The sequence below is a fragment of the Antechinus flavipes genome, chromosome 2 (assembly GCF_016432865.1).
Source record: "Antechinus flavipes isolate AdamAnt ecotype Samford, QLD, Australia chromosome 2, AdamAnt_v2, whole genome shotgun sequence".
Lineage (NCBI taxonomy): Eukaryota > Metazoa > Chordata > Mammalia > Dasyuromorphia > Dasyuridae > Antechinus > Antechinus flavipes.
Genome location: NC_067399.1, coordinates 632,061,900 through 632,087,915, shown reverse-complemented (window position 1 = coordinate 632,087,915; position 26,016 = coordinate 632,061,900). Strand labels below are relative to the sequence as shown.

Sequence of the window (26,016 nt, the reverse complement as noted above, 5' to 3'; positions counted from 1 at the left end):
TCTTCCAGTGAAAATGCCCAGGAGTCAAGAGATTGAGTGTCTAGTTCAAGGAATAACAAGAAAATCAGTGTCATTGATTTTCGAGTTGGTGGGAAAGTATATGGTGTAAGAAGAGTAGAAGGCAGAAAATAGAGAAAGGGATAAGTTATGAAGATCTTTGAACACCATCCAGAGGATTTTATATTTGATCTTGGAGGTGATAGGAAGCAAATGGAGTTTACTGCAAGAAGGTGGAAGAGAGGGAGGTGTCACAGTTGGACCTGTGCATTAGGAAAAACGCCGAATGGAAGACAGATTGAAGTAGGGAAAGACTTGAGGCAGGCAAACCAAACATCAGCTATATATCAACTGGACTGACATTAGGACTATATCAGCAATAGACCAGGTATAAAGTAATAAGTGCCTCAACCCAGATAATGCCCAGTGTCAGAGTGGGAAAGGGGGCATATTTGAAACATGTTAACAAAGATGAAATCAATAGGCTTTGACAAATCTTGGATATGGGAGAAATAAAGAGGAACTGTAGATGATATCAAATTGGGAGCTTGAAGAGTTGAAAAGATGCTGGTGGCTTCAACAGTAATAGAGAAATTTGGAAGTGCTTATATTTACAGAGAAAAATAATGAGTTCAGTTTTGATCATAATGAGATATTTACAGGACATTCAGTTCAAGATGTATGAAGATGTCAAAATGTTGGAGGTTTGAGATTAGAAGTCATCAAAGATTAAGACTTGATAAAAAGATTCAAGAATCAATAGCACAGAGATGCCAACTGAATCCATAGGAGCTGATGATCCATAGGAGATGATGAGGAGCTGATAGGAAGTGTGATACAGTAGTAGAAAGGAAAAAGGGGAGGAGTATAGAGGGAGAAGAGAGGAGATCCTAGATATAGATCCCTGTAGGGCACCTATGCTTAGAAGGCCTGATCTGGATGAGGATCCAGCAAAGGAGATGAAAAGGAGCCATCAGATTACACCTTCAGATCCAGATCAAACTTGACTTCTCTAGCACATGGTACTCCACCTGGGTCTTCCTGCCTTCCCCGTGCATGGAATGCATTCTCTCCTTACTTGTGCTCTGCAGAATCAATTCCTCAATTCTTTCAAGTACCACCTTTTCCAAGATATCTTTTCTTCCTGGTCCACTCTATGAGTTAGTGCTTTCCCTAAATATTTAACTATTTTGTATTTATTATATCCAGGCTTATTATAGGGTATCTGAAAAGTCTTAGTGTGGTCTTAAGCTTTAATAGTTTAAAACTGCACCACCAAGATTTTGGGATACCTGTATATAGAAAGATTGTCTCTTCCATAATTGTAACACGAGGAGACTGGACTATGTGGGTTCTAAGGTCCTAAGAGCTCTAGCTCTACATCTGTGATCTTATGAAAGAGATTGTTGTGGGCTAAAATGGCTCAGGGAAGGTTTCATGGCAGGAAGGGGACCAAAGATGATCTTAGAGAATAAAAAGACACTGAATAGAAAGAACTAGGCATGAAAAATTTTTATTGTTTAATTATTTTTTTAGTCATGTCCAACTCTGGGGTTTTCTTGGCAAAGATACTGGAGTGGTTGGCCATTTCCTTCTCCAACTCATTTTACAGGTGGGGAAACTGAGGCAAACAGGGTTAAGTGATTTCCCAGGGTCACACAATTAGTAAGAGCCTGAAGTTGTATTTAAACTCAGGTCTTTCCAACTTCAGGCTTGGCCCACTAATATCGTGCCATCTACCTGCCCATGAAAAATAGTAGAGAAGGATAAAAAACAAAAATTCAGCAACTACTCACTTTTCAATAGTACTCAAAAGGTTTACAAAGTTCTTTCCCCACAAAAGACATAAAAATAGGCAGTCCAAATATTATTGCTCCTATTTTTTAGGTAAAGAAACTGAGGCACAGAAAATTTAAGTGACTTACTTTCAACCACAAGATCAGACAACAGTCCACAAGCATTAATTAAATGCCTTTAGATTCCAGGCACTGGATCATAAAATTTAGAGCCGAAAGAGATGTCAGATATCATCTACATCACAGCCTTAATTTTATAGCTAAATAAACTGAGGCCCAGAGAAATGGAGTAACTATTAGTTGTTGCAGGTAGTGTCAGGGAATCGCTCAAGAAAATGTCAGAGTCAAGTTTCTAACTTGGATTTCCTAATTCAAAATCCACTATTCTTTCTAATTCCTCTCACAAAAACAGAGAAAAGATTTGTAGAATGATGAGTAATTTAGCCTGGCAAGGGAAGACAGCGCTGTGTGAAATAGAAATAGGTACCACTAGAAAGTTTGGGACCAGACTAGAAAGCATATAGTCTCATACCTCCCTTGTAACTCTCAGGACTAGACATTTAAGAATTAAGTCAAACAAGCATTTTACAAGCTATAAGTATAAGCAATACTCAATTCCTACTTCTTGAATGGAATAGACTAGAAAAAAAAAATTTTAATGTCCCTCCATAATTAATCATTGCTAGTCACCAATGGAAGTCAACACACATGGTTCTCTGAATTAATATATATCAAGGAAAGGGTAATAATTCTCTTTACAGAAATTCTTTTATGGAGAGTGGGGATGAAGGTATCACAATCCCAACTTTTCCTTCTATTACCGGCTTATTAAAAAATACTTTCATCAATCATATTTTCTATCCCTGTGCCCCTGAGTCTGACTATCATACCCCACATAAAATACAGAGAATGAGGAATATAACAGGTAAAGATCCAAGAAAGCATTTGGTGCAGCTTAAAGTGAGGAAGGAAAGGGAAACTCAATCAAAGTTTGGAAAGAAAAGCAGGAAGACACCTTTTTGAAATAAGAGCTGAGAACCAAGTCTTTGGAGGGGCCTTGAAATTTTCAACTAAAAGTGGTATTGAATCAGTGTCTCTTGAGTCAAATGGGGATGACCCAAGACTGATCATCACCTGAACCACTCCCAGGAGTCTTCAACTCTATGACTTAGCCTAGAAAGGGACTCTAAGGCCACCAAAGTCACTTACCTTCCAGGAAGGGAATGGAGTCCGTGCTGATGGTGTCCAGAGCCAGCAAATCTTTGCTATCCTTAGAGCCATTCCGTTTGTGCTTTTGTTTTCTTCGGAAGAAGGATCTCCGCGCAGCGGCTGACAAAGTCTTTGATGAATTATTTTCGTCTTTGACTTCAGACATGCTATGCCTCCTGGAGACTTCCTGGTCCATGCTACAGTAAGAAAGAATATGACTGAATGTTGGTGTGGGCAGGAAACTCAAGGATCATCTAACCCAGTGTCAACCAAAGTGAGCACGAGATCCAGGATTTCCATCAGCAACAGGTGTCTTAGAGATAGATGTTTGCACCTGAAGCTATCCTGTTCAATCATCCCATTATCCAAAGGTGCCATTTCTTTTAGGTCCCCTGGTATCAGGAGTCAAACACATGTCTTATAAGTAGTTTGATAACAATTAAGGTTTCAAGATACGTAGTTGTTTTTGGAAAGGCATTAATCCACAAGTATTATGGCCAGATACATGTCTAAACAAGTCATGCTATAATGATAATAAGACTATTTAAACAATTTATGATTCTTCAGTGTGGGTACTAGCTGCATATGGACTGCAACTTCTTTGTGCCCTAAGAGAGATCTTCATGAATTGCTGTAATGGAAAAAATAATTTCAAAATCACCTGGTGACCAATCCCCTGGGGAAAAGAGTAATTAATTTACACAGCTCTTGAAAGTTTACAAAATACTTCATAGCTCATTTCAGCATCACAAGAAAATCTTATGAGTGCAAGTATTTCACCAATTTTAGGAAACTGAATCTTAGAGGCAGTGAGGCAGAGAAATGCATAAGCCCCACTGGACTTGGGAGTCAAGAAGATCTGAGATATCTGCCTCAGATTATTTACAAGATGGTCAAATCACTGAACCTCTCAGCCTCAGTTTCCTCATTTGCAAACCAGGAATATTATCCTCCGAGGGTTGTTGTGAGCATCAAATGAAATCACATAGGTACAGCCCTTTGCAAATCTTAAAGCGTCAAACAAATGGTCTTTATTAAAGAGATTCATTTAAAGAAAGTCATTTGACTTTTCCAAGAACTCATAATTAGGAGGACTTGGTCCCAAATTCTAAATACTGTAATTTTATTAGTTTTCTACCACATTATGTAGAATTTCGGCGAGATCTGAAATCCCTGCAAGCTGCTAAACACTGGACAGCATATAAAAGGAACAGGGTCTATTCATTAATACATTCAGTCATGGACAGTCCAGGAATGGGGCAAAAGTAGTGAATTCATTATTAGTTATTAAAATCGAATTAGGTAATATTTCATTAAATGAAAATCCAATAGAACCTAACTAATGTTGATATGTGCTTTTCAAAGTCAATATGAAGCCTATAGTGATCCTTATATTTAGTTTGGGGGCCCCTTTTTTCCATGCAAGTTTGACCCCACCACTCCGGACTCTTGTTTCCCTAGTCCAAGTTCTATTTTGCCTCCTGATGCTAATCCTCTGGAGGCCCAGTTTTGTAAAAGAGTGGACCAAGGTTGAGCTTGCTTTGGACACACGCTAGTTATATGACACTCACTTGAGCTCTCAGGGCTATTGAAATTAAAAGTTACACAAAAGGAATATATCCACACTAAGTAGAATATATCCTATGCAAATAAAATCACTGGTCTAGTTTAAAAAAAAATACCCGTAAAGACCCTCATTATGTCACACCTCCCAGAAGGATGAGATCCAGGAACTCCTTCCTCTCCCACAATGACCACAAAGCCCATTTTCTTCCACCTCTATATCCCCTTCTCCTTCTTCTCTACCCCTGGGGGTCTACAGGCCCAAATGCCTCTCACATGTATTTGCTGGGGATCTGGCCTCTTTCCAGCTTCTGGGCATTCTCATCTAGTTGCCAGGCCATCCAACAGCCGAAGGTACCCTGGGGGAGGGTGTCATCAATATAGAGAATATCGTCCTTCTTGAAGCTCAGCTCCTGGTCTATCTCTGCCAGTCGGTCATACAGAGCCCTGGTCCAGAAGGAGAGAAGGGTCAATACTTACTGTTCAAAGCAGCCAAAGAATGTTCTCTGATATCCAGTCCCCAAAAGCTATTTTATCTCACACCTCCTTCCATCAGATCCATAGAAGTACCTCAGAACAGTACTGTGATTCCTAATGGGCCAGAGACCGCCTCCAAAGAAGGACCAGCTTTTCCTTATGAGATCAGAGCTGCCCAAGGGTACAAACTGTCTCTTGCTGACCAGGCCAAGGGCAGTCAAGCAGGGAATGTGCCTCCCCCCCATCAGACGGCATCTCCCTAGGGTTATAACTGTGTGTTCTGCAGCCCTTGTTTCACAATGTTCCCCTGTAGAGGAAATCATCCAAACTCAATGTGAGGGGCTGATAACGAAATACTCGCAGCCCCCAAGGAGAATTAAAGCCATTATCTCCTAAGCCTCTTGGCCTTTAAGTCCAAATCTGGTATTCTGACTTTTCCCTTAAATACCTGAGAAGCTTTGTCTAGAAAGCCTAGAAATGGCTTTTTCCATCTTTCTGCCAACCCCTAGGAACAAGACATGGGGAGATCCTGAGCAGGAACAGGCTGCTCCAGCATCTAGCCAAAATTCTGACAACTCGGATTTTGTGAGAGATGGGCCAGGTCCAGCCCCTGAATACCTAATGTAGAAGCCATCGCCTGGAATGTCCTTGACCTTGCTGAAATCCTCCAGACGATACTGCACCTTCACACGGATATTTTCCCCAGGTTTCAGCATCTCCAGGTAGGCTTCCTCAGCTGTTTTATTCCTCATGTCCACAGAACCGTACTGCCAAGGGAAAGCAGAGGAAGACTGAGAATGAGAAGGGTCAGAGTGCCAAGGGCTAGGAAGGAAAGGTCAAGGGAGAGAAAGAGAGGCAAAAGAGAGATACAAAGGCAGAGAGAGAGGGAGAAAGAGGGAAAAAGAAAGGGAGAGGGAGGAAGAGAGAGACAGAGACAAAGAAAGAGGAGGAAAAAGAAGGAGAGGGAGAAAGAAGATAGAAAGGAAGAGGGAAAGAAAAAAGGAGGAAGGGAAGGAAAAAGAGGAAGAGAGAAAGAGAGAAGGAAAAAGAGAAAGAGAGAAAAGGAGGGAGAGAGGAAGGGAGGGAAAAAGAAAGAGAAGAGGAAGGAAGGGAAGGAGAGGAAGAGAGAGACAGGGGGAGAGGTAGAAGGGGAAAAGAAATGAGAAAGAGAAAGAAGGAGAGGGAGATATTGAAGAGAGAGAGAGACTAATTTGCCCACCCTGTCCTTCCATTTTAAACTTCCTGGAACTTCTCTTGTTTCTTACTTGGAGTACCTCTGAATGACTCTCTCCATCCTCCCCCTCACGACTTATTCCAGAGAAGCACATTTCCTGCAGTAGAAGAGAACCTCCTGGAGAGCAAGGATGTTCTCATCTGTGTCTCTGTACTCCGAGTTCCTAGCATGGTGCCTGGCACACAGCTGGTACTTAATAAATACTTGGGAACTGCACAGAATCTGTCCCTGTCTAGATCCCACATAGCGTCACAGAACTGGTTGGGGGCCTCCCCCTTCTCATGTTTCTTGTGTTCATTTCTTCATTCTCCCCCTCCTACTCACCCACCCGTGATTATCAGGCTATGAGCTCCTCAAATACAGGAAGAATATTCTTCCCATAGACTGGGGATCCCTGAGGACAAGGACTACAGGTGATCCAATGAAGCAATCAATAAATTATTGTGTAAGCCCCCTGTGCCAGGCTCCATGCTAGGTCCTGGGGATAATGAGATAAAACTCAGACAGAGCCTGCCCCAAGGTAGCTATCCTTTACTAGGGAACACCCCATGACAAAATAATCCCAAAGCATACACATGCAATTTTGGGGAGCCCATGGAGGCTTGAGATCAACCTCCCAGAGGAGGCGACATTTGAACTGACACTTTTCCTCATGCTCCCTAAAAGCACCAAATGTTCCCATAAGGGAGAAATTCTTCACTTTCTTAGCTCAAGTCCTCACCTCCAGTATAAGGTCTCCTGGCACCAGCCCCTCAGGACCACCGGCAGGACTGCCATCCTCCACATCCGCCACGAACACCCCATGCAGGTTCCCACCACATATCTGCACGCCGAGTTCCACCTGGGACTTTTTAATGATGACAACTCGGGGTTCTGGGGTTCTCTTGTTGGCATCCAAGACCCTTTGGAGGAAGAACGCGAGTTAGTTAACCCTCCATCATTCCCACAAACCCTTTGTCGGAGGAGAAGTGGGTCCCAAGGATGGCACAAGAGCAGCCGTTAGCTTCCTCTGCCAGAAAACCCTAACCTATCTGAAACAAGGGGCTGGAGCTGACTATCTGTGCAGGTTCCTTCCAGCTCAAAGACTTAATTTAAGGCTGTGACGCCAGGACTTCGATTCTGAAAGCTGCCTTGGCTGTAGCCATGAATTTAAAATATCACTAAAACAGAAATCAGTCAGGAGATAATCTAAAAAAAAAAAAATGGCCTTGAAATATGTCTCATATCTTCTTTTTTATCACAAATTTACATTCCTAATGATATTCTATTTAAGTAATAATTAAAAATCATCTTACTTCCTAACCACATCAAAAGGACTCAGTTCAGAGGGATGATGTAACATAAAAAAGGAGACAATCCCCACTTTTAGAATATTTGCCACATTCTTTTTTTTTAGAGTAGCAAAGGAATGAACAGAAAATAGATGTTCATCCATGGGGAACTGCTTGCTCTATTAATACAATGGAATATAAAAGCACCATAAAAACCACAGAGAAGCTTGGGATGACTGGTATGGATATTTGCAGAGTAAAGTGAATGAGCAAGGCCAGAGACCACACCAACACAATAGAGGATGACCTCAAAGACATTCGACCTCTGCTCAATGCATTATCTAATCATGCTGTCAGTGAGCTGCAGGTGAAGTGGAGAGGTAGGGAACATAATTGCACCTGTGTTATGAGAGAGAGATGGTTCAGCAGATGACAGGGGAGTGAGCAGGAAAGTGAATTAAAAAAAAATAATAATAACATCAATAAAGTCTTTAATTTGAAAAATGAAATAAAGCTTTTAAAATAGAATTAAGACACCTGAGTTCTAGTCCAGTTCTCTCTTTGCAACAAACTAGCTGCTTGACCTTTCAGAAACAAAGCTAGATGATCACTAAGGGTTCACTTCAGGACAAACCTTCTTGGAGTCCAAGACAATCTAAAATGAGTGAAGATAACCTTTCCAGAATCCACCTCACCTTTCTTCTCACTTAGCCTTTTCCCCTTCTGTATCAGGATCCCGTCCCACCAGATTATGGTCAATGACTACACCAGGTGTAACAGAATAGATATTATGGAGCAATAGTCTGGGCTCTCCATTGGGAGGCAGTGTTGTTACATCTGGCTCACACTTGGACTAACTCAACATTTCCATCTGGCTTGGAAAGGTCAGTGAATTTGGGAGAAGGTCAACCAAGGGGTTCAAAGGCAAATATTAAAAAAATGATTGAGTGAGAACTGATTGGGCTCTCAATCTGAGTGAAAAACTAAAATGGGGACCTAAATTATGACCAAGCTTGCAGTTCACACCAGATTCATTTCACCTAAGTCTTGGTCTACACCAGGGGTCCTCAAACTTTTTAAAGAGGGGGCCAGTTCACTGCTCCTCAGACTGTTGGAGGGCCAGACTATATTTTGTGGGCCTTTAAATAAAGAAACTTCCTAGCCCTGGGTGAGGGGGATAATCGTCCTCAGCTGCTGCATCTGTCCCACAGCCATAATTTGAGGACCCCTGGTACATTGTAATGCTAGTTATTTAATGTACGCTGCCTCCTTTATAATTTCTGCATCAGCATTATAAATACTTTGTCCAAAAATGGCCTGATAATCTAGAGCCACCCTGAAGGCTGAGGGAGGGTCTGGGAATAAGGAGGTACCAGGGCCCAACCTGATGGAATTCCGAGGGCTGGTGGTGGGTGTGGTCTGCTTGGATGTTGGCGTTATGGTCCCCTCATCCTGCTCACTCACGGTGTCAATGACGGAATGGCTGTCTGGAGTGGCAGACCCACTGCCCTGTGGGTTGGAATGAGAGCTCACAGGCTCCAGTCGAGAGCTACAGAGAGAAAAAAACAGCGTAGGGGTGGAATACAGTTCTCATCCCCACCATCCCTACCCAACACCCAAGTCCCACAGCCAAGAATTCTACCATCGGCCTGGTCACAAATCAACATGACGATACAGCAAACCCAACTACTCCACCCCCCCAAACCAACACTGTCGGGCTTTTGCCTAAACAGAAACAGAATATTCAGAAGAAGGGACATAACAGTGACACTGTATTCTGTCTGGTCAGGCCGGATCTTGGACACTGCTTTTGCTTCTGGGCACTACAGTTTAAGAAAGACAAGCTGGAATATGGTGGAGGACCTGGAAAATGTGTCATGGAAAGACTAGTGGGTCTGTTTAGCCTGGAGAAGAAAAGACTTAAAAAGAAACATGATAGCTGTCTTTAAGCATTTTGGAGACTGTCACAAAGAAAAGGGATTAGACATGGTTGGCTTGGTCCCAAAGGGAGAAAGTAGATACCCACAAATAAAAGTGTCAGAGAGGAAGATCTGGGGACATACAGAAATTTTTATTAATCATCACAGCTACCCCAAAGTGGAATGGGCAACTTTGGGAAGTAGTGAGCTTCTCATCTTTTCAGGATTTCAATTAGAGGGTCAGTTGGCTCTGTGTTTGTCTATAAAGGTTAGTGTTGGCTACAAATTGTACAACATGATCTCTGAGGTCTCTTCCAATCCTTAGTTTTTAATTTTTCTATCATGGGGGCTTTTCTTTTAAGGAAGAAAAAAATGTGAATTGTGACTGGGAATTAAGACAACAATTTTTTTCTGCCCTTAATGCAAAATCTTGTACAAAGAATATCTATAGTTTGAAAGACTGAACAAATCTCTGGTTTACACTCTTCTTTCTTTCATCCTCTCAACTTCTATCCCTGGCTTTCAAGGTATCAAGTATCACATTCTATTGGGGCTATATTGGATCTATCCTAGGTACAGAATTTCACACAGAAAACTTATTCAATAAACTGTTCAATGACTAATCAATATATGATCACTACATATAGCCTGAAAATTCAAGCAGGATCCACGGCTGTATTCCCCAGAAACTGTGCTCCAAAAATGGGACCTGTGAGGCAACCATGTTCTCTCAAAGTTAAAATGAAGGAGAATCTTGGGGCAGCTAGGTGGCGCAGTGGATAAAGCACCTGCCCTAAAGTCAGGAGGACCTGAGTTCAAATCCAGCCTCAGTCACTTAACACTTCCTAACTGTGACCCTGGGAGAGTCACTTAACCTTAATTGCCTCAGGGAAAAAAATGAAGAAGAAACTCAAGTATAGTGTTATAAATGGAGTCGGGAAGACTAGCTTCTAATCTAACTTCTGATACTTGTTACAGTTGTGACCCCAGGCAATTCACTTAACTTAAGCCTCAGTTTTCCACATCTATAAAATGAGAAAGTTGGATAAGGTGACCTCTGAGGTTCCTTCCATATATAAATCCATAAAGCTATGATTGTTTTCCTTCTTCTCCTTCCAAGCACAAGGTTTTAGCCAGCAGATGGAGTCACTAAGTCAAGTGACAAGAGGCACCAAATCATAAGATCAAAAAGACTTAGAGCTAGAAAGAATCTATAATCACAGGATCCAACCCTCTCGTTTTATAGGTAATGAAACTTGAGTCAAAAAGAAATTAATCAGGATCCAATAGTTAGTAAGGATCTAAGGCAAGATTCTGATCTTAGGTTTTCCTACCTACAAGATTAATGTCCCTAGGTAGCCCAGTGAAGAGAACACTGAGCTTGGAATCAGGAAGATCTGAGTTCAAATCCAGTCTCAGGAACTTACTAGCTGTATGACCCTGGACATAATCTCTTTTTGCCTCAGTTCTCTCAAATGTAAAATAAGGTAATGATAGCCTTCCAGGATTGTTGGGATGTGAGATATCAGTACTCAGCAAAGGTACTTTATCAATGCTTGTTCCTCCCCTCCCTTCTATCTCCTCACCATGCTACCTCCTTCTTGGTCTCAGGCTCATTGCCATGCAAGTGGTGGTCCATCTCTAAGAGGGAGCTGCCCTTACCTGGACCGGGAGTGATTGCCAAGCTGATACATGTGGGGGTTATACTGAGCCAGGATAGTGATGGTGTCACACTGCTGACCGATGATCAGCCGTGCCTGTTGCTCTGTCGCATTTCTCAAGTTGATGCCATTGAACTAAAAGAGAAAACAGATGGATCACAAAAGAGGACAATTGATTCCTGGATAGTTCTTGGTGCAAGAAAGATTCTCTGGACATCAGGCTTAAATTAGCCCTTAAAGTCTTCGATCACATCCCTCTCGACTCCAAAGAAACAAAATTAAGCCCTCCTCGACACAACATTCCTTTCAACACTTGATAATAGTTCTCCCAGGTCTCTTCAGTCTAAGCATCTCCAATGTCTTCAAAAGGTATTCTGTGAACCACCCTGAACTCCCAACTCCCTCTTACTGCCTTAACATGGAACAAAGGAGAACTTGGGATTTTAAAAGCTAGATGAGTGGATCACAACCTCTGGCACATCCTGCCAAGCCCACTGATGGACTAGATCTAATCGCACAGCCAGGGACAGCAAGGAGGCACTGAAGTCCAATGGAAAGCTACAAAGGATCTGCATTCAAATCTTGCCTCTTGTTTCCTATATGAAAAAACCACTTCACCCACCCATTTTCTTCAGCTGAGATTGGACTAGATGGCCTCTAAGTTTGTTTCTAGCTCATATCCTATGAACATAAGCCACAGGGAAGAATCTAATCCAAGGACAACTCTACATTGCCCCTTTGGAGGCTCTAGATATGCAAGAGCTTTGATCTTCACTGTGACAAAGGGTGCTTTCATTTCTAGATCATTAGAAGAAAAGTTAGCAAAAGGAGAAGATTCTCCTCAAGGGGAGGCCATTTCTTACCTCCAGTAACTGATCTCCATACTCTAGGCCAGCTTGGTGAGCAATGCTTCCTCCGGTTACTTTCGAAACAAAGATTCCACCATTTTCACCACTCACTATGGAAATTCCCAGTGGCTCTGAACCCTTTTGCACTTTGACATGGCGAGGCTCCTCCATGTAAGGCCTTTTGAAAGGAAGAAACAACTCTAAGTAGGCTCACATGCAATGACACACTTTGGATAGAATGGTGCTTAATGACAGATCAAAGACAGATACAAGAGAAACATGCAATGGGCTACAAGGAAAAGATCAGACATCATGGCATCCCCTTTCAAGAAAGATCAAATAAATATTTAGGAAATGGGCGACAACCATAGTAAATGGAAAATGTGACGACTATCTCTTTCATAACAGATTGTACACATTCCTGAAACCTCATGCAAAAAAAAAAAAAAAAAAAATTGGTACCACCCCACAGAAACTAAGATACATGGTCTTAAAGATGTGGATTAGCGGAGAAACAACAAAAAAGTATGATCAACACAACAGGAGAAGGAAAGAACAAGACAGTCCATATTATATATGTAAGTCGTTGCCTTATATAATATGTAATTTACAAACCATAATTTGGAAGCGTTTTTTGATCCATACAGTTTATAAATGTTTGGGGAGCTAGGATGGAGGGAAGGAATATAAGATTCTAGAAAAACAGGATAATTTTTAGGATGAGATCAATCCAGGGAAAGCAATCCAGGGGAATTTATTTTTATATTTGCAACTATGCAAGGTGATGCAAATCAATCATAGGAATTAAGCCATTGCAAACCCAAGCCATTAAAAATAATTTAAAAAAAAAAAATACCAGAGCAGTTTTGCATGGTAGCATTGCAATGACCATGCAAACGCTCCTTGGGGAAATTATCCAAACGTGTGAAACAGGCACAAGGAGAAGTGCACAAGACTGCTGGAGAAGGACCTTATGTCAGTCAGGCCAACCTCAAACTCCTTAGGGAGGAGAATCTAGGCCTGGGAGCCACAGGAAGTCTCAGAAAAGATCTATTACGGTACAGATATCTGGAAGGGGCAGAAGATTTGGGAGAGAAGGAGAAGAAAACCTCAGACATAGAACAGACAACGAGAAATGTAAAAGGAGGAAGAGGAAGAGCAGGAGAAACAGAGAACCAAGATGTGCTATTTTTCCACATCATGACATTTACTTTATGCTGTCTCCCATTTTTGTTCTAACCACCAAGCAACATTTCACCTAAAGATTGAGACTACCAAGGTCTGAAACCATGATTTCTGACATCTAACTCTACAATACAGCTCTTACATACCATGCTCACTGACTTCAGGAACTCTTTTGATTGGTTCAATTGGATGGCAAATCACTCTCCTCCTTTCTCCTTCCCAAGACTAAATTTATCATGCATAGTTGACTTTCAGAGGTTAGTGCCAATCTTTTCCATTGGACTGTACAGCTCTTACACTTAGAGATTTGTTCCATACTTTAAAATATATCCTAGTGCCCAGGCAGACAGTAGTAATATGCCTAGTGATTACTATTTATTGACTGATTAGTTCTCATAAAGTCTTTACATTAAGATTCTGCCACAGTCGTCTCCATCCCATCTTTATTAATCTCTAATTTTGAATGCCAACTCCTCAAAGAAACTTTTCCCAAATATTTCATCCAATACAAATCTCTCCCTTTATCTAAATTTAAATATCTTTAAATATCTAAAAAACTGTTTGTTTGTTTGTTTGATTGATTGGGTTTTTTTTTTTAGCAAAGATACAGGAGCAGTTTGCTATTTCCTTCTCCAGCTCTTTTTTACAGATGGGGAAACTGAGGCAAACAAGGATTAAATAGCTTGTCCAGAATCACCCAACTAGGAAGCATCTGAGGCCATTGTTGAACTCATAAAATGAGTCTGTCTAATGCCAGCCTGAAAGTATATCCTTCTCCTTCTGAATTTCCATTGCACTTTAAATCAGTATTACCTATTTTAGCACATCATCAAAGAATCTTTGAAATTTTAAAGCTGGAGGAAATCTGACCTAGTTCCTCTTTATCTACCTCCTCACCCACCCCTTATTTGTATAGCCTGGAAAACTGAATTCAGAAAAGGCAAGTAATATGCCCAAGTTTTTTGCTATTTAGTAACAAAACTTAAGTCTCTAAACTCCCAATCAGTCCAGAATTCTTTCAGTTTTACCAGGCCTTTTGAATTGATCAATAAACAATCAACATTTATCAAGGGCCTACTATGTGCCAGGTACCAGTGCTAAAAGATGGAAATATAAAAAAAGACAAAAGAGTCTCTATCCTTTGGGGCAGAGTTCAAAATCGAAATCTAATCATTTCTAACATCCTACTCCAGATCCAAAATCCTTTAGATAAAAAAGGGAAAATAGAGAGGACACCAGCACTGATAGGGATGGGTGGGTATAGACCAAAACATCTGAATCAGAATTAAAATGGCTTTAAAGTTAACCTGAGTTTTCTGAGAATGATTTAACAATCCACGGCAGCCAACAACAGTTCTGCTATGGGAGAGGCTGAGGCCAGTAGATCTTTTAGGATCAAGAGCTCAGAGCTCCATCTGGTGCCTGCATTAAGGTCAACCTGAATAGGATGACATTAATATTAAATAGGATGGGACTGGGGGAAGGCAGAGCAGCCCAGGTCAGAAAGAGAACAGGGCAAAGATTAGTGGAGCTGGATTGATGGGGCTATAGCAAGAGATAGGGAGACCCACTTTCCACAAAAGATACTTTTTAACTGTCCAGTGATAGAAAAGACCATAAAAGTCAGCAAAGAAGAAAATGGATTAAACTCCAAGAGAGATTTCTAATCTCAAATCAGAATCCCATCCAAAAGGTTTGTGTTATAGTAGGAACTGAAGTAACTGATTTCAAAATCCCTACAAACTCTGATTTAATTGAGTATGGAAATCTGTGATGCAGAGAAGATCTAGCTAGTATCAGAGAGTTTAGAGGAGACAAAAACATTTCACTATGGACCGTCTTGATGCTGGACATGCTTAGCATGTTTCTCCTCCCTATCCCTCTCACTTTCCACAAGAAGAATGCTGAACTTGGGAGTCTCAGGATCTGGTTTCAAATCCCAGATCTAATTCTTTGGGCTTTGTGTTCCTCATTTATAAAATGAGGAGGCTGGACTAAATGACTCTATGCTCTCCTAATTCTAAAACTATGAAGCTTTAAATATGCAGTTTGTTGATTTTAAAATTCAGCAAGGTCCCTCAAGAATGTGCCCTAAACCTTTCTTCTACCTCACCTCCCACAACATGTACAAACAGCACTTACATGCATAACGAGTGCTTAATGGATATTTGCTGAGTGACTTGAGTGACCAGTTGAATAATAGAAGACAAAGACTGTTCCCAGATTTTCTTGACAAGTAGATCATGGTCTTCCACTTCATTCCAAAAGAAATAGCAATGGCCACACTTACCTGTCCTTCCTTCGCTCCCCTATTGATGCTGGGCTGATAGCGATCCTAGGTAACGTGGAGAGTGAGCTCTGGGACTGGCTACTGGCGAAGGATGAGGTCTCTAGGTTCAGAGGTGACTGGGGAGGAGTGATCAGGCTGGGGCTGCTACATTCAGAGTGAGACAGTGAACCTGCAAAGAAAGGGGAAGACGGAACATTTCTCTTATGCTCAGTGGAATTTGTAGCTGAGGGTTAATCCCCTCAGTCAAGACACAGAGGCTTTAAACAGCCTTCACCATCTACGTTGTATTCAGTGGTGTCTTTTTCTCAATGGGTTCCTGGTTGCCATATAATATGTACTATGTACGGTAGTTTTTCCTCATATACTGCCTGCTATTATTAGCTATTATTTCAAGCAATAGCCTCACAGTATGTTGCCCCTGCAACTAGACAGCAAGCTCTTTGAGAATAAGAGACCATTATACATGGCAATAACGAAATTATACAGTGATCAATTCTGATGGATGTGACTCCTTTCAACAAGGTGATCCAGGCCAGTTCCAATGATCTTGTAATAGAGAGAGCCATCTACATCCAGAAAGAAAACCATGGAGACTGGGCGTGGATGACAAAATAGTATTTTCATTTTTTGTTGCTGTTGTTTGCCTGCTTTTTATTTTCCTTCTCATTTTTCCCCCTTTTTGAACTGATTTTTTTCTTGTGTAGCATGATAATTGTGGAAATACATATAGGAGAATTGCACATGTTTAACATATATTGGATTACTTGCCATCTAAGGGAGGGAGTGGGAGAAAGGAAAGGAGAAAAAAATTTGGAACAGAAGGTTTTGCAAGGTGAATGTTGAAATCTACCTAGGCAAAATATTTTGAAATTAAAAAGCTTTAAAAAAAAAAAAAAAAGAGAGAGAGAAAATAAGAGCTATGTCTTCTCTTTTCTGTATTTCCTCCCTATCCCAACCCAAGTGCCAACAGCTGCCCAACAATTAATTAATTAATTGACTGAAATAAAAAAAATTTATGAAACCCATCCAGAAGATGAAAAGCAAGAAATAACAAGAGAGAAGAAAGGAGATTCCCATCTTACCTCTGTCAGAGCCCATGACAGATCGAGGGTATCTTGGTGTTAATGGGATTTTGATACGTTCTGTCCGAAATTGCAAGTTACTTGAAGATCCTGTTTTTTAAATCACAAAAAGGTTTCACAATTCAACTTAACAAGCCTTTGTTGAGCACCTGTCACTCAAGGTGCCTGACTAAGTTACAAAGATAAATTTAAATTTCACAAGGAAACACACTCTTTCCCTGAAAGAAAAACAGCCCAAAATTTGTAGCTTACACAAAAAATCACATTTGACTAGGTCTGATCCGTCAACTCCTTAAAAATGATCAGATTATTAAAAAATAAATAAATAAAAGCATGAGATGGACATCAAGAATGATGAAAATTTAACCCACTGTTCTTGTACAAATTATCCTGGCACCAAAAGTTCTATGAGTGAGAACATTCAAGTCAAATCTCAAGCCAAAGGGACAAGAACAATTTTCCATATTATCAGGAAAACTAGTTTTGTCTTTTCCCTCTGAAGGTCAGGGTAGTTCGAGTCTTAGCATAGTAGTCTGTTAAGACAATGATACCTACCACCCATCATTTGTTACAAAGAACAAACCCCAAATCCTTGGGCTACAGCTAACTTTTTTTTAACTGTCACCCATACCTACTTTAGGGAAGTATTTCCCTAAAAGCTAGAATAGTCCTATATACACTCTATTGTCCATTGTCCATAAATAAGTGACAATGCATTGAATTGTCCTCTTTCTCTTACTAATCCTCAAATTTGTTCTGTCCTTTTCTCTAATCTTTCTTTGTTCAGCAGCAGGGTGCTCTCTGCGAATGACCCCATCTTAGCCTGTGGTTAGATTAATGGCTATATTTTCACCTTGAACCAGGTAAATTACAGTTGTCTCATAATTTTAAAAAGTTATAATATTCATATTTCTTAAGTTATTTACTTCTGTGGCAGGCTATGTCCCAAACAAGTGAACTCTCATTAGGCAAACTTAATTCAGTAAATGCTTTATTTGGGAGCAGACATGCCCCTTGTCAACCTCCATCTTAAACAAATTTCACCTGGGGTATAAAGAAATAGTTAAAATCTTGGAAGAGAGACCCATGAGATATCACTCAAACAAATACTCTACTGATCCTCAGACTGGCTTGATGAGTGCAGACAATTAGAAAAGGAAATAAATCTGAATGCATGTGATTTAAGTACATTCTGCTGCTACATTGACACATGGCCCTGAAAAGAATCCCTCATCTCCTCAGCTCAGGAGAGACAAAAACACATTTTTGAGGTCAGTTAGTTTTAAACCACAAAGATTTAAAAAAAAAAAAAAAAAACCACAGAAAAGGCAAAAATCTTACACTAAATTTAAACAAACTAATAAACAAATAAATAATAAATATGATCATGAATAAATAATGACACATAATACATCCTATACTAAAGACTAAATTTGGTGCATTTCTTTACAAGGTTTCCTAGAAAGGATTATAGAAGTCTATTTGCTTAAACCTTAAGGGACAAAAATTAAAAACTCTATTTGGAAATATGCTTACCGAGGCGGGCACTAGATGGTAATGAATTGGACCCATGCGAGGTCCTTGTCCTTGAGGTCTCTGAGTAGTCGCTGGAGTGTTTGTGACTTAGGTCCAGGCTCAGGCGACCCTGGTGTTGTGCACTACGTGAGAAGCAAAGCAGTTAGGTGCTTGAGGATGGCAGTCAAGGCTTGTTATTGTTCCATCATGACTGATTCTTTGTGATCCCATTTCAGGTTTTCTTGGCAAAGATAACAAAGTGCTTTGCCATTTCCTACTCCAACTAATTTTATAGATGAAGAAACTGGGGGAACAGGATGAAGTGATTTGCCTACTTGAAGCTGGATTTGAACACAAGAAGAGTCGTCCTGACTCCAGACCTGACATTCTAACCAACATCACTGAGCTGCTTCTCTGGCTACACATAATGGTTATGGATAGAAAAAGAGTTCCTGTTATATGGTTCAGAGGAAAGGAATATTGGACTTAGAATTAACTTACTTTTTCATCAATAACTTGTGACATTCCCAACCACAAAACCCCTTCCCTGAGCTTGAGTTTCCTCACCAGACAAATCAGAATAATAACACTGCCCCACTTATCTAAGGACCAGAGTGCCAGGAGGTAAAAATGCTTGGATAAATATTAAAGTCTATTTTAATCTAATGTTATTACTATATAATACTGACTTTGCGATTGCCTAGTGAAGAACTAACTATATTTGGCCCAATCAGTCCAGATTTTCCCCAAAGTGATCTATTTCCCTTGATTGTTAGGCTTTGTTCCTTAACTTTCCAAACACAGAGCTCTCCATAACTGTCCCTAATGACTGTTCTCCTGTCTGATCTTTTTAGTCTGTTTAGTCTATTATGCTGGAATATGCCAATAAGAAATAATAATGGCAGCAGACGATACGATATAGTGCTTTCAGGTGCACAAAGCACTTGGTGTTTAAATACTGTCTCTGAGCTTCAAAACAACCCTGAAAGGTAGGAGCTACAAGCATTGTCATTCCCGTTTTAAATATAGTGAAATGGCTCAGAATTATCAATTAACTTAAGAAATTCACAAAGCTAACAAGTCAAGAGGCAGGATCCAAAGCCAGCTTGCTTCCCATTCAAGGCTAGCTTTGAATCCACCACACTTGGAAATGGTAGCAAAGCAAAGCAACTCTTCTTGCCCAAGCGCTTCTTGAATGGAGGAAACAGAGTACATTTGTGACTACAAGAAAAAGCAGACAGCTAGGAAGCAAAAGGCTCGCGCTCACATGTTGGCCCATGGTATACTAGTCAATAGCCAATAAACATTTATTAAGCACCTACTACAAGCTAAGAGCTGTACTCAGTGTGGAAACAAGTCTCAATGTCTCTGATCCTTAAATCTCCACCTATCAAGGGCCCCTTCCATGACTTCTTAAATGCATACCTGGGATGCAAGTGCTGATGGTGCATCTGACTGGCAGCAGACTGGCAGCTATTGGGGTGAACTCTATGGCTCCAAGCCGTGTAGATAGGGTTCCTCATGATGGCAGTCACTGCAGGGCATGGGGCTAAATTCCTTGGGACAGTACCTGAAAAATGGGCCAGAAGAAAAACTATCACGCCACAGTTTTCCTCTTCATTTACACTCACTTGGACTCTAGGTAATGGTAATAGCAGTAATAATAACAACAGCAATAACTGACATTTATATAATGTTTAAAACTAATTTAGAGACATTACCTAATGATTATTCATATTAATGTAATTCCTGACTAGAAAGGCAAGCTCCAGAAGTGAGCCTCTCCAGCATCTCTCCATCTTCTACTCTACTAACTTATGGCTAATTCTATAAGAAGAAAACTACCAAAACAAAACTCAGACTCTCAGGAGAGCATCAGGCTTGGGACTCCATTTTAAATTCATTACCATTCTGACAGTCTGAGAGCAGAATGTTTCCTTTTTCTTCTATTAGAACAATGATATATCATTGCTTTGATCAAAATTTTAAAATCTTTCAAAGCTGTTTTCCTCTATATCACTGTTACCATTATATAAATTGCATAAATATAAATTCATCTTGTTCTGCTTATTTCTCTTGGATCGTCTCATAAAGGTCTTTTAAGTCTTCTTTCAGAAGACTTCTTCTTAAACTGTTTGTTTCATCATTTCTTAAGGTGCAATGATATTCCACTATATTCAGATAATTTGTTTAGTCATTTCTCAATCAAAAGATACTTCGTTAGTTTCCAATTCTGGGTTACCACAAAAAGAATTAGTATAATCACTTTTCTACATAATTTTATATAATTCAATTCCCTTGGTATAGAGGTCTAGACGTGGTATAGACATGGTATAGCTGGGTTAAAAGATATGTACTATTTGGGAACTTTCTGGGCATAATTCCAAATTGTTTTCCATAATGGCTAGACTAAAAAGCTTCATCAACAGTGCACTAATGAACCTGTTTTCCTAATAATTGTCACTGCCAGTCTGACAGATTTGAGATAGAATTTCAGAGTTACCTTAGTTTTCATCATTAATTATGAGGGATTTAGAGCATCTTTTCATGATTTGTTAATAGCTCAGTCCTCATTCTTTTTCAAGGCAGGTTAAGCTCCTAAGATCCCACTTCCAACATACAGTAAAATGTCCCTTTTCCTTGTTGGCCTTAATAGGCAAAAGAAGCCATGCAGAGGATGCCTAATTAAGAGTGTGATTATCTGAAATAACACAAGGAATCAGAGACTTTCAATTTGAATGGGATTTAAGAGGGCATCTACTCCAACTTATCCCAGCAGCTAAATATAAACAAGGTTGGAAGTTCTGGATATTAGGGCTGACCTAAAATCACACAGAATTATATTACCCAAAGGGAGAAAAGGGGACCACTTATCTCAAAATCTGTGACTAAAGTAGCAAATTCTCACTATATAACTTGTGCCTGATAAGAAAGTCATGTCATCCCTTGGACTAGCTATGCCAGGGCTTCTGGAAATTTTTTTCATATTAATATTATTTTTTCAATTAAATAAGTATTAAATTTTAATTAAATAATTTTTAAAATCGCCTCTTCATATTCTTTGAGTAGGAGAATGGCTCTTATTCTTATAAATTCAATACAGTTTGACTCTTATCAGTAAAATCTGCTGCAAAAATTCCCCCACCCATTTCCTGCTCCACTTCTAATTTTAGTCACATTTAGCTACATTTCTCTGTGCAAAAACGGTTAAATTTTATGTAATAAAAATTGTCCATTTTACTTCCGGCGAACCTCTCTATCTCTGTTTACCCTAACTATGGCTCTGACAGGTAATGTCTTCAATTTTTGTTTATGATGACTCTTTATGTTTAAAGTACATGTGCATTTCTTATATATTGTAAAATTTTGATCTATACCCAGTTACTGCCAGACTTCTTTCTACTTTTACTACAGTTTTTTCAAACAGTGAGTTCTTGCCCCAAAAGCTGGGATCTTTGAGTTTATCCGACACGAAACCCTAGTATTTTCTGCTTCTGTATATCATGTGCCTAACTGTTGATCAGAATATACTGTAAAAAGAAAAAGAAAATCACTAAAGGATGAAGTAAATATGAAGAAACAAGAACTACCTTTCCGGACATTTCTCAAGGAGGCTGCTGACTACACTAGGATAACTTCCTCTTTTCATCCATGTTTAGAACATGGTATTACCAAACTCCAGGGTATTATAACATTCACCTGCAGATACTCCACCAGAGTAAATAGGGACAAAGCCATCACTGTGCCGGGAGGAACGTTTCGGAGAGTAGGGGATCCACTCCTGGAGCTCTGGAGTGAAATGTTCATCAGTAGCTGGAGTGTATTTCTGTGCCTGGAAACCAGAGAGAAGAGATGTCCAATGGAGCCAGGAAACAGTGAAGTGGAGTTGTACAAATGTAGCCCCTTTTTCTTCTATAGACACAATGCTTTCTACCTTTAAGTCTGATTTAAGTCATGATTATAACCATTTCCTATCTGAATGGATTACTCACGTTTTACTCCTAGGATGTCAAAGACCTGGTGTCTTTGTGTGGTTTTAGAACTGGAGATAAATTTCAGAAAATAAGGTTCTAAGGCAGGGAACACCTGATGAAAAAAATATGCTAATACAACTCAATTTTATTCTTGCTTGACTGATCCTCAATAGGTCTAAAGGTCTATGAAAAAGTAATTTTTAATACAGGGTTATTAGGCCCCCCTCATGGCTCCCACCCCAACTTCTCAAACTGGAAGAGGTAACAACTGACTCCTCAAAAAGTAAAGAAAATGGAATAGGAAAGAGACTCTTTTTAAAAATCCACTGACTACATATGAGAGAAAAGGAAAAAAAGAAGGAAGGGGAAAGAGAAGAGAGGAAGGTCAGAGGAAGGAGGAAAAGGAGAAGGGAGATTAGAAGGGAAGAGGGAAAAGAGAGTGGAAAAGGAGAGGAGAGAGAGGAGGGAAGAGATCATCCTCCACACAGCCACCAATGAGATATTCTTAAAGTACATGATTCCTCTACCAGAGAAATCTCAGGTGTTACCCTCTTGTCCCTAGGATCAGATATAATTCCTTAGTTAAGTTTATAACAATATGGTTTCAGTCTATATTTCTGAGCTTATTGTATTTTGCTTTCCTTCCTGAATTCTATCTACTTTCCAGCTAAATTCTATCTTCAAAGAAACTAGCCCCCCATATCTGGAATATATCAAGTCAGATCTTCTACAGGAAAATAATGTTGATTCCTCTCAATCACCTCTCCACAATGGCTTTTCTCCCCAGAAAAATTACTTTTATATATTTTGTACTTGGTTTTCTATGTAAAATGTCCCCCCTCGATAGCATGTAAGTTCCCTAAGGACAGGGGCTATTTCATTTTTTTTCTTTGTATCCTCAGGGTCTGGCACATTCTAAGTGATTAATAAGTTCTTGTTAAATTGATAGGGAAGGAGTAGAAGGAAAGAGGGAAAAAGAAAAGGGAAGAATGATGATGCAAATACTTGCAAGTCAATCTGTAGGATAGTCAAGAATCATTAGCTACCTACTATATGCCTGGTACTGTGTTAAGTCTAAATGAGAACATGATATGAGTTAGTTGTGGATTTTTCATCTGGCTAACAAGACAATTTTGGCTCAAAAAAAATGTTCTTATTCTTACCTCTCCACTCTCTAAACCTTGGCCCTTGTCTCTGCTTCTTTGGGCACGCTAGTATACAGCAGCATATTATTACTTTTTATATATATGTACATTTAAACTTCCCAACAAGACTATAAATACTTGAGAACAGGAATTATGTCTCTTTTCTATCTGGCCCATCAAAGGACCTAGCCCCATTTTCTAATTATGCCATATACAATTAATCACTTCTACCATTAAAACACAGGATGCTCCAAAAAGCATAAAAAAGGCTTCAAAATGGCACTAAGACTTTTTGGGACTGCAATTATGACCTTCGTAGCTCCTCTTTGAAGTTTAAGATCTAGAGGCAGGTAATCTGTCATTCATCTTGGTGTTTACTCTTAGTGCCTCATACAACTCAGTTATACATCAATGGCTACAGAACTACAATACTCACTAAAACTTTCTGAGCCATCAGAACAATTGTCAATTAAATAGTTGTATCTTTGTTGAGAGCTTTAGGCATTATGCCTTCACAATACTTTTCCTGGCACTAATCAAACTAAATGACTGGCCACATACACTCCAGCCTTTTCCAAAGACAGCCAGTCTTTTGGAAGGATGACACCAGGGCAAAGGACCATTTTTCTAGGGTTATTTCTTAATATGTCAACACAACATTGAGTGCCCTTCTATTTATAAGGGAACTGGAGGCACATCTGTATGGCAGTCAGGGATGATCTCAACCACAGAGTGGATTGATTGATGGCCACACTTGAAGATCATGTCCCTCCTCCATCCCCCACCCTCCAATTAGAATCCCACCACTGGATTCCACATCATTTAAAGGGTCTGCTTGTTCATTGGTGCCCATCCTCCAAATAAAGTCAAACAAATAATAACAACCCAGGACCTAAATCCCCAGCACAGCCCCATTGATATCCCAGGACTCCTTCCCTGACAGCATCCACTTAATGGTCAGACCTTACCTGAAGTGACTGGTTGGGAATGGTTACTGGGGTGAGTTTATGCCGAAGAATTGGCGCTGATTTGGGCCGGGGTCGCTTCAGATCCGAATCGTCCCCTCTCTGGAAATTGCCATCTTCTTCACAGGCCTTCCTCCCCGGCAAGAGGGCACAGTCCCCCTCCTCTTCCCGGTAATAGTGCCCAGGAGGAATCCGCCCCCTGCCTTTGTGAGGTGGGGAGTCTTGTTTGAGCCCCAGAGGGGCTGGTGCAGAGGGATGGCTGGCTGGCGGGCTGGTGGAAGGAGAGCTGGGGACTAGCGTGGTCTCTGAACCAGAGCTATCCTGTGGTCTGTGTTTGAACTTAATGGAGTCACTCCTCTTGGGAGGGGTGGGAGGAGTTGGGGGCCCTTCTGGCTTGGAGGGCTGGGGAGAATGAGCAGGGGCAGGGCCTGGGGAGAGGTAATCTACTTTGGGAGGTGTCTGGGGGCGCTTGAAGGTGTCCGGGTCAAAGATTGACTTCCTCTGCTTTGGTTTCTTATAGACGGAGAATTTCTCTGTCTCTGCTGAAGAGGCATTGACCATTACCTTGGGCCAAGTCCCACCACTGTGTTTCATCCCCGACCCTGCCTCTTCCAATGTGGAGCCCACCAAGACACAGTCCCCGATGACAGTATCAAAGGGAGGCAGCATCCTCCGACTGCCCAAGTTCACCAGTCCATACCCACGCTCCCCATAGGGGTCTGAGCTGAAGGAGCTAAGGCTGTGCTCCGAGACGCTGTGGCAACTCCGATGAGGGTCAACGACCTGCAAGGGCCCTCGAGGGAAGGGTTTGTGCTCACAGAAGGAGCCCCCACCACTCCCGGGAGTGCTCGGATCCTTCTTGTCCTCCAAGTTCTCCAAATGGAAAATGTCCGTCTGTGTGGAACTGTTGTGCTGTGTTAGGTTCCGCTTATTCTGAGCCTGGACCTCAGATCCATGGAGCCTACAGTTCAACACTTTCTCTGAGTCCTTGAGATTCTCAAAAATATTCTGACCACTCCATGAAGAGCTCTGAGGGAACACCTAAGAGGCCCCAAAAGTACAGAAGAAAGAGAACATTCAGATCACAAGATGGCAAGGACCAAAGATTCAACTGTTTAGGCAAAAAAAGCTGCAGCAATGACCATCTCTGGAATTGCTATAGCACATGGAGACTTAAAAAGCACTTTATCAACATTAGCACAGGAATTGACTTTCTTAACTCATAAAGGCAAATTAACAATCATTGATTTGCATAATTTACCATGAGATGGCAACAGGAAAAAAAAAAATAATCCCAGTCCTTGTGAATATCCTTTCCTAATTAAAAAAAAAAAAAAAAATGGAGACTGGTTCTTCCTAACTCAACCAGACTGGAAGTACAATAGTTTTGGTAGCTCTGACCCCAATCCAGACTGGCCCAAACCTCCTCAGGCAGACTATCAAGCAATATTAGTTTGAATACTGGGCCAACTCTAGCCTTATTGCAATCCCAAACTCTCAAAGCCAATCAATACCCCAGCCTTAGTTTCCCCAGTAGCAGGATCTACAGGAATTCACCATCACACCTAGGTCTTTAACACACACACAATCCTGTTAACAAAGAATCAAAAAGAATACTGCCACAGCAAAAACCTAGAAACAAAGTAAAAACTCAGTGATGAGGGAATACCTAAACAAATTGTGATATGTGAGTATCATAGAATATTACTGTGCTGCAAGAAATGACAAATGTGATGACTATAGAGAAGCATAAGAGGACATACAAGAGCAAAATGAAATCAGAGAAACCAAGAAAACAAAGATACACAACCAACTACAACAATGTAAACATAAAGAACAACAAAACAATCAAACCTGAAGGCTCTGAAATTATAATGCCCAAGCC

At 40.5% G+C, this 26,016-nt stretch overlaps 1 protein-coding gene across 1 annotated transcript in view; it reads right to left on the bottom strand.

The window, feature by feature from the left end:
• The window catches only part of DLG5 (discs large MAGUK scaffold protein 5), a 152,527-nt gene that overhangs the window by 8,871 nt on the left and 117,640 nt on the right, over window positions 1-26,016 (bottom strand). The window contains 13 exon segments of the mRNA XM_051982027.1: window positions 3,003-3,199; window positions 4,842-5,012; window positions 5,661-5,809; window positions 6,998-7,178; window positions 8,932-9,096; window positions 11,129-11,262; window positions 11,991-12,153; window positions 15,451-15,619; window positions 16,533-16,622; window positions 18,069-18,190; window positions 19,473-19,617; window positions 21,747-21,879; window positions 24,135-25,172. Coding sequence (XP_051837987.1) covers window positions 3,003-3,199; window positions 4,842-5,012; window positions 5,661-5,809; window positions 6,998-7,178; window positions 8,932-9,096; window positions 11,129-11,262; window positions 11,991-12,153; window positions 15,451-15,619; window positions 16,533-16,622; window positions 18,069-18,190; window positions 19,473-19,617; window positions 21,747-21,879; window positions 24,135-25,172 — 2,857 coding nt within the window.